Raw genomic sequence first — 9,412 nt, 5'->3', positions numbered from 1 at the left:
CGCGGGGGCGGCTGCGCGGCTCCCCGCGGAGCTTCCCGCTTCCATTCAAGGCAACGGACCCGCTGCCCTTGCCTTGAATGGAAGTGGGAAGCCGCGGTGCCCTCGGCGGCGTGGGGCGCCCTGGAAGAGGGGCGCGGGCGCGGCGCGGCGCGGCGCGGGCTCCTGCGGGAGGGGGCGGAGGGCGGCGGGAAGCGGCACGGGGGTTTTTCGGTGGGAAGAGCGTGCGGCTGTGCCGGGCGCTCTGTGTGCCTGGCTCGGCGGCTGCTTCCACCGGGGGAGAAGTTGGGCTGCGTGATGTATTTTCCTTTCCTTTTTTCCCTTTTTCCTTTTTTTCCCACCTTGGTAGCCTTTCGGTTCAGTTAATTTAGCATTATTTCTTCCCTTAAGAGAGAAAAATAAATGATCTCGCTGGCTCAGGAAAGAGCTGCCGAACAGCCATAGGAAAGTCCCGGGAATTATTACTSCGAGATGAGGATTTGTGGTAGCACTTTAATTTGTGCACTTGACATTGCAGATCTGAACCAGATGCAGCGCTCGCTGGGGGAGGGGGGACACCGGTGGCAGTAGGTGGCGCAGTGAGTTACCGCTTGAACCCGTCACCTCCGGCAGCCTGGCTTCTGTCCAGGTCCCCGCTTCCATCAGAAATGTGGGAGAAGACTTGGATTGCCCCTCTGGTTCCCCAAGGACCGTGTGATGCCAGCGCATCCTCTTCATCTTTTTTTTTTTTTTTTTTTTTTTTTCCAGCAGCCTCTCTAATACTATTAGCATTCACTTTCCCTTTGCCCAAGGACTGACCCACCCCAAGGGAGAAGTTCTTGATTTAATCGGTTTAGAACTAGTCCGCTTATGAGCACCAAAACTCTTTGCAGTGAATGCAGCAGAGCACCACTGGGAACCGGTCAAATGATGCACTTGTGAGAAAGAATAAACCCTCTTCCTGCACCCCCACTCTCTCCCAAGCCAGAACAATTAAAAAGTGTATCAAACTGGTGATGGATAAGCAAAATTATAATACACACAGGCAAACTGATTGCATTGACCGTGGGTTAATGAGTGCCTTACAAAATCATTTCTTATTGCTTATTTTGTACCATCAAATTACCTTCATAAATAGCTTCAAAATTCATCTCACAGCAATTTAATACGATTATAATGGGAGAAGAGGAAGAATTACTCTCCTTCCTGCTGCAATTGTAAAACTAATGAAAGGACTCTGATCCCAGCCCTGGGAATCTTCCTCTTTAGATGGAGGAACATAAGCTTATAATGAGCCACAGAATGAGGCGGTTCCCGCACCACGGACACTTGTTGGTGGAGCTGTTTCAGCCTGTTGTGTGAACAGATGTGAGCTTAGACTAACGTCACCGTGGTGGTGAAAGTCCCTTATTGCACTGGTAAAACTGTGCTTTCACTGAGCCAGCCTGTTTCATGCGTGCAGGTAGTGCGTCATGCAAAACACATCGTTGCTGGTATAGCCGTGTTCCTCCAAGGAGTGCTTTGCCAACCCGGTGCGTTGGTCTGCCTAAATTGTGAGGCACGCTGCTAGTGKCCAACTGGCTGGAAGAAGTTGGAATGAAATGCCTGCATAATTCTGCATAATTCAGCTAAATATTTGTCCAGAGTGTCTGTCTAGATTTCCAGGGCTTTGTTCTGTTTGTTCATTTTTTGTTTGTTTTTAAAGAACGTTGACAGAGTGTTTCTAGGATGCTCAGATGGAGAAGGCTGATTGCCTCTGGAGCCCCTTCGCCCCGGCCCCGCTGACGGAGCTGATGTTGTTTGTCCTGTTGTTTTCTAGAACTGCTTGAGGAGGAGGGATGCGGGTCTATTAAATCAATTACAAGAACTGGATAAGCAAATAAGTGATCTCCGGCTGGACGTGGAAAAAACGACGGATGAGCACCTTGAGACAGACAGCCGTCCAAGTTCAGGTAAGGCCAGTATTCAGCAAAACGAGGCCTCTCTTGGTAACTGGAATTAAACTGCTGGAAATTTTCAGTACTAGGACGGTAGATGTCTATAGCATGTTCACACTCATAATTAATGCCAACTAGGAGAGTTCAGCTACCACTGGAAAGATGATAGTCTTTAGAGAACATACTCAGAGGAGTGTTTCAAGCCTAATTAGATTTTTAGTGTTCAGGGCATGTCTTTTTTTTTTTTTTTTTTTCCAAGGCCACCCACAAATTAAGTCGAAAAGTTCCAATTCTCCTGCATATTAGGAAGGAGGTTGCAAGAAAATGATTAAAGGAAGCATCAACAGTGGGAGAAATTTCACAGTTGATCTTACAGCCAGGAGGGAACAGTGAATCAAATAATTTGATTCCCCATATTTTGAATTTCATTCCATTCTAACTGTGGTGAATGCAGTAAGTCACATTTAGCTATGAGGAACCTTCCAGAGGGGCATCTAGACTTGTTCTGAACATATGAAAAAGAGGCGACTCCACCAACTAATCACTTGCACTGTTACAAATATTGCTTATTTCTCATCTGAATTTGACTTATTGTAGCACTGTTTTTTATATGCTTTTCTCCCATAGACTAAAGTCTTTTTTAGTACCCTGTATTTTCTCCTTTTGGAGTTGCTCTTCAGTGTAATACTCAACTTTTTTGCCGAGCTAAGCAGGTCAAGTTCATTAAGTCATTCGTTTTAAGGCATTTTCCCAGCTTTTAAATAGCTCTATGGCCCCTTTCCAATTTTTAGCTTTGCTTTAAGTGTGCTGGATTCCAGAACTAGACACACGGTTCCAATATCTGCCTTACGAGTGCCATATAGACTGGTGAGGTCATTTCCCTGCTGCTACTCACTGGTCTCTTTCTACATCCAAGAAACTCGTTAGCCTTTTGCCATATCATTGAACTTGGTTGAGCTGCTTTTCCATGCTGACTGAGTCCTTTTCAGGAATATTGCTTTCCGGGATGCATCCCCATCCTCGAGATAAGCCCTTAATTCCTTTATCCTAGGTGTGTCATGTAAATCTTGACTATGCAATGTCACATTTTGCTCAAGTGGACCCAGTCTGCCAGGAAACAAACTTTTCTATATCTACTCATTATTTACCATTCTCCTTCTTTTGTGTTATCCACAAATGCTATATTTGCCTCCAGAACTTTGATGAAAATAATGGATAGCATTGGGTCCAACACTTGGAAAATGTTTTTGTAGTCAAGTAAAAGCAGGAGAGTCTCTGTTGGAGTGTATAATACACTATTAAATGAGAGGGATGGCAAATGCAGCCTTACTAAAATCTGAAAAATAATTCCCAACCCCTGTAAAGGTTAAAAAAAAGGTTCAAGATTTCATATGCTAACTACAGTGCTACTCTTAAGTGCTTTAYTTTTAAGCTGAATTCTTCGTAATARTAAGGATATTACTAAATYGTGCACTATTTTTTGAATGACTGAATGATATCCCATAACCGATTGCAGTACATTAAGCCAATATAAACATCAGCTTGAGTGCCTCTCTAGGGGCACAAATGGTAAATTTGTATAGATGAAACTAATATAAATATGAATTCTTATTTTTATAGGGTTTTATGAGCTGAGTGATGGAGCTTCTGGATCGCTCTCCAATTCATCTAATTCAGTCTTCAGTGAGTGTTTATCCAGTTGCCATTCTAGCACTTGCTTTTGCAGCCCTTTGGAGGCAACACTGACTATCTCAGATGGACGCCCTAAATCTGCAGGTATAGTAAAAGCAGGTCGAATACATCATACTCCAGGAGGTGGCTTTGGCTTTGGAAATATTGCCTCAGGAGTATCTGGGTTGGATTAACCCTTYCTCTTTTCATTTGGTGTGCTCTGCTCTGAAAAGATTCCAGCGCCCATCACGTACGTGTGCCATGGGGCAGGACCATTTCTCTTCCACTCCTCCAGCCCTACATGTGAATATGTCACTAAACACATGCTAACACTTGAAAAATATCACAGCTGCACTACCCAGTAGAGGGCAGTGGTACATACGCGCATAAACACATTAGTTGGCTAATTTCTCATAATTTCCTTCAGAAAAGCATTTTTTCTGAATAGCAATAAGGAAAGATACCACAATAGCTGTGCAATGTAGACGAGCCTTTCTCTTCATTGAAGTGATAGAGTAAGGCGCTAGCTACAGGCTTTACAGAGGGCAGAGTTCCTATCAATTTGTTTGCAGCAGTCCTTTTGCCATTTCTGTTGGTCCTCCACGTGCAGATGACCATGCTGAGGTGTGCTCTGCATTTATATAATATAGACAAATAGCCATCACGAACAAAGAAAAAGTTGTTTTTCTCTTTGGCAAACAGTCATTGAATTYCCATTGATGCTAGGCTGAAGATGCAAGCGTTAGGGTGTGTGAACGTTAAATAGGAAGACCTCCTCCGTCTGTTGTCCAGAAAGGAGACAGAAATAGGGCTGGTGATCAAGCATTATTGGTTGAAGTTGCAACCATACTGGTTCAAAAGCCTTGGTTCATTCTAGATTGTGGAGAATGCTCCTAACCATAATATTTCCAATTTCCRTTCTGCTCTTCAAGGTTAACTTATAGTGATTTTTTGTGAATCAAGAACAAAATAATTCAAGTTCTTCTAACCTAGAAGTGGGAAAATACAGCCTTGGATACATTCATTCTGAGATGCTGAGAAGCTCTAAGTTATCAGAGCATATAAGGTAATTCAGCATTCCCTATTGTAAGGTATATATGATCTACAAAAAGCATACCTGGAAAGGAAAACATGCGCAAGGATTTCCAGCAGATTGTATTGTTCTTTTTTTTTCTATATACCTCATGAAAATTAAAACTCTTATTAAACATATTGTTCCACTAGATGAATTTCACAAACTGGCATGTTTCAAAAGAAGTGTTTTTGGCAACACTTCCTAACCATGACATAAAATTTAGGAAATGCAGGAGAATTGTGAGGTTATCTGAAGGAAGTTCCTGTTCCTGTTCTCCCCCTCCTCAAATCCCTGTTTTCCCCCTCCCATCAACTCCATCACTATCAACTACTTTCATCAAAGGGTGTAGAACCACTTTGAATTAACTCTCAGTTAAGTGACAACACTATATGTTCATGTCTGAGTATCCTGGAGGAAGATTTTGGCCCAAGGAGAGGAAACAGGACTGCAAGTGATCTGTAAGCATCCTTTAGATTGTGCCCCTACCCAAAGCAAGTGTAACTTGGCATTAGAGAAATAATAAATGTTAGGTACATGGATTGAAGCCCTGCTCCTAAGGTCTCTTGTTTCCTAAGTAAATGMTGTAGCCATTAAATCTGACTTATACATCTCAAAAAGCACTGGATTTCTCTTACAGAACTCTTTTTGCAGAGCCGAAGCTAGGATGTCAGCTGTATTGACCTGCAYTCCTTGTACTTGTATGGAAAGATGAGCCTTTCTCCCATTCTTTAACCTTCTATCGCTCAAAAGGAACATCTATTGTTATTAATAATAGCAATAAATTTAAATCTAGATTTTTTTCCCCCAAGATACACTTGAAAAGATCTGGAATTGAAATCTGTCAATAAGCTAAAAGCAATTCATAAGTCAACCTGAATTTTCCAAGTTCTACAGTCTCTTGTTTACATTTTTGTGTTTCTTTTTGGATTTAGCAAGGTCAAGTAGATAATTCATACATGGGCAGGCCCTCAATGTCTTATGCAGGTGTCTGTGTAACCACGAGAGACCATTACAGACTTCTGAGTGGCTTGGGCGTAAAACAGGCAGCTCTTTACAATGTAGGCACAGTTTTAGAACAAATACAAATGCTCTCATCTACGCTGTGATTTTCATCTTTTCACCTATGTAGTTCTGCTGGGGCAAATCCTACACAGATAGACCCCTGCAAGAATAGCGATATGTTTATATCGGTTGAACTGTGTCCCTAGTTGCAAGGTTTCTACCGTTTGAATCGCACTGCTGTAGTTAAAACAGTATGCCGTACGTGCRAACGAGACCAGAGTCTTTGACAGCGTGTGAAAAACATAGCAGTGTTATCCCCAGCGGGACCTCTAAACTCTCTAAAATACCTTTCAGATCTCATAGGCTGGATGGATTATAATAAGGAAGGCCGGCATGAGGACCAGACTGCAGGCTCTGTCTGTTGCTCTTTGTCCACACCGCACTCAAATTCCCTCGATGTCGTTGCAGATGTACATCCAAAATACCAGTGTGATCTGGTGTCTAAAAACGGGAATGACGTCTACCGGTACCCCAGCCCACTCCATGCGGTAGCTGTGCAGAGCCCCATGTTTCTTCTCCCGGTGACTGAAAACTCCCAGCGAGAAGAGGAGAGACTTGGCTGCGATATTAGTGACGTTTGCGTCGGATCTGAAACAGACTCAGGAAAAGCAGCCAACACCTTTCTCCCGCAGGGCTCTTGGCCCATGTCGTGCCCTTCTGCCAGCAAGAGGATAGACAGTTACATCTTAAGCCTGGTTCAGAAAAAGACTCATTCTGTAAGGACTAATAAACCGAGGACAAGTCTCAACGCTGACCCCACCAAAGGGATTTTGAGACACGGAAGCATGTGTGTCAGACAGTCCACAGCAGTGGTTTCGCATACTAACATTGTGGACCTGAAGAATTCGAAGCAAGGCTGCTTGCATGCCAGTGGGACAACCGCCTTGGACAACACGGCGTTCTCCCCGTTAAAGCAGAGGCCGAAAGACTCRAGTGGCGAGCAGCTGGAGGGTAGAAAGATGCCTTTGCCGGTGGCTTTCCCACCCAGTGCAGTGAGCGAACTTCAGAGCAAACACCTGCCGCGGAGTGTCAAACCGGCGCCTCCAGAGCTAAATCGGAATGTGGTAGCTTCTGCGGGGGATATCCCCAAGGAAAACGGCCAGCTCTTTGCTGTGTCTCCTAAAGAGAGCCCGGGCAAGCCAGTGGTATTGCAGCCGGAGAATAAAGTGAGTCAACCTCCCAAAAAAATACTGCTGAAGAGCAGCTTGCAGGTGGCTCACTCCACATCTCCTCCTGTGGAGGAGAGGCCTTCACTGGATTTCAAAAGTGAGGGCTCTTCCTCGCAGAGCCTGGATGATGGGTTACTGGTGAATGCCCAGTACATACCAGCCCAGCAGAAAAGCATTAAGCTTCACAAAGGCACCAAAAATGTCAAGATTTTGAAAAGCTCCACCCTGAAACACAGGCCCCACCTTGTCAACGTKCTAGAAAACGGCTCTCAGACCTTGAGGGAGAAAGCTAAGCCGGTCAGCAAGAAATGTCGCTTTCCTGATGAATTGGATACAAATAAGAAACTGAAAAAGCCCTCTTCAAGGGGGAAGAGAGGCAGCAGTTTGCAGCCAGAGTCCAGCCTCCAAAGTAGGCAGGGTGGCCTACATAGATCTGTCATCAGGTCCCATGGACACAGCCGAGAGGTCGTGGTCGCCAAACCTAAACACAAGCGGGGTGACTATCGCCGGTGGAAGTCGTCGGCAGAGATTTCCTACGAGGAAGCCCTGCGGAGGGCGAGAAGGAACCGGAGGGAAGGCGTGGGAGTCTACTCGCAAGTTCCCCTGCCTTACGTCAGCCCTTACGCCTACGTAGCGAGCGACTCGGAGTACTCGGCGGAGTGCGAGTCTTTGTTCCACTCCACCGTGGTGGACACGAGCGAGGATGAGCAGAGCAACTACACCACGAACTGCTTTGGAGACAGTGAGTCGAGCTTGAGTGAGGTGGAATTTGTAGGGGAGAGCACAACCACCAGCGACTCGGATGAAAGCGGGGGTCTGATTTGGTCTCAGTTTGTCCAGACTCTCCCAATCCAAACGGTCACAGCTCCRGAGCTGCATGAAAATGCAGCAAAGGCCTTTGTCAAAATCAAAGCCTCTCATAACCTCAAGAAGAAAATCCTTCGCTTTCGGTCAGGCTCTCTGAAGCTGATGACAACTGTCTAGTGAAGTGACTTGGTGGAATGTATCTGTTTCTGCTTTTGGAAGCAAGGTGCTTTTGTGTACATATTTTCACAGATTTTTTTTTTATACAAATATTTAAAACTTAAGGTAAATTATGTCACTTGTCTTCAGAACTTGGGTGGATACTAGTGCCTTTTAAGTGGAAATAAAAGACGATTATATTCGTTTAAAAAAAGTAACACTGCCATTTCCGTGGTGAACAGCCTCCAGTGCGTAGTATCAGAGGGCTTTGAAGAAAAGGCTAATATTCCAGAGAATGAATATTCCTAGTTTTTCAGTTCTTGTTTTTTTTTTACAGGATATCAACAGCATAGTCATAAATTTTTAGGGGAAGAGAGGGAGGGAGTGTGGGTGGTCTTAATGTTTTTTGCTTGTCCCTTTCTGCTGCTCTTGTTGCCACATCTTGAACTTGTTCCTCCTGACGGTCTGGCCGATTTTTCTCCTGCTGAAAGTTTCTCCTTGAAACTTGCCCCTGTCCTCTCTCAGTCTTCTTCCACAAGGAAAGGGCTCCTGTTCAGTCTCTCTCTAAGGTTAAATTGCCTTCTCTGGAGTGCACTCTGCTCCTATTTCCTGGGAGTCCCAGTGCGGACTGTGGTGTTGTGCAGAATAAACTGTTGGAGCAGCTGACCAAGGCTTAGTAACTTCAGTATATTGTGTAAAACTGCTTTTTTTTTTCAAAAAAAAAAAAAAAAAAAAACATATGCATGTCACGTGCATGAGTATCAGTAGTTTTAATATTCCTGTTGATGTCCAATTTACTGTACATCATCAATGGCTGTTTTTATATATATCATTGTGTAAATTAATATAACACATCATATGCTGTAATAAACAGTCTGTTTTAATAGTTTTTAAAAGTTTGTTACATTGGTGCAGACGCAGTCAATGGTTTTATATCAGTGTTGTCACCACTTAGGTGTCTCTTTAATGTGGCCTGTTAACATTCCCTGGAGCTTAGTCATGCAGGAAATGGAGCAAGTTTAAAATGTTGCTGTGGCTTGCRTTTGAGGGAACTGGATAGTCATGGCTCCTCTTGTTTTTCTAGTAACTTGCATTTTTTAAGGCCGGGATGGGGTTTAGGAGCTGAGAGACATCTTCAGGTTGTTGCTTATGGGCAGCTCATGTTTCGGAGCAGATGGAAACGTAATATTAATCCTCCTTGCGAGCAGGGTGCTTGCAGACTTTGGTTGGGACAACTGAAGGGCAGATGGTAGGTTTCTGTAACCAAACAGATCTGTGTAATGCAGCAGGTGTCCCCTGAAACAGCCGGTAAATGAATCCCTCAAAGCTGTATGCTCTGGGAGCTGGGCTGGGTAGAGCAGAGTATAGATTTGCTCTCCTTGATGCCCACTCCAGGCATAGTAGCTGGTTGTATCACAACCCCGACAAGGTTATGGGGAAGAAGTGACAATTGTGTCACTGCCCAGGCTCTGTCTCAGTTTCTCTMCCCTCCCTAGGACTGGAGGAGAGTCTCTACCAGCAAAGGAGAAGGAAGCTAGTYAGAGACAGCGCTGCTTCCC

The 9,412-nt window shown here is 44.5% G+C and overlaps 1 protein-coding gene across 1 annotated transcript in view; it reads left to right on the top strand.

Annotated features, from left to right (window-relative positions):
• DACT1 (dishevelled binding antagonist of beta catenin 1) overlaps window positions 1–8,749 on the top strand; it is a 23,019-nt gene extending 14,270 nt beyond the window's left edge. The window contains exons 2-5 of the mRNA XM_085314972.1: window positions 515–575; window positions 1,796–1,928; window positions 3,534–3,596; window positions 6,130–8,749. Of these exons, the coding sequence (XP_085171098.1) occupies window positions 515–575; window positions 1,796–1,928; window positions 3,534–3,596; window positions 6,130–7,874 (2,002 nt within the window). The 3' untranslated portion in view covers window positions 7,875–8,749. The remainder of the gene's footprint in view (window positions 1–514; window positions 576–1,795; window positions 1,929–3,533; window positions 3,597–6,129) is intronic.
• The last annotated feature ends 663 nt before the right edge of the window (window positions 8,750–9,412 follow it).

Source organism: Rhea americana, unplaced genomic scaffold (genome assembly GCF_003343005.1).
Source record: "Rhea americana isolate MKP2758 unplaced genomic scaffold, rheAme1 scaffold_42, whole genome shotgun sequence".
Taxonomy (NCBI): Eukaryota; Metazoa; Chordata; class Aves; order Rheiformes; family Rheidae; genus Rhea; species Rhea americana.
The sequence above is the reverse complement of the archived record's forward strand: the minus strand, read 5'-3'. Positions and strand labels throughout refer to the sequence as shown.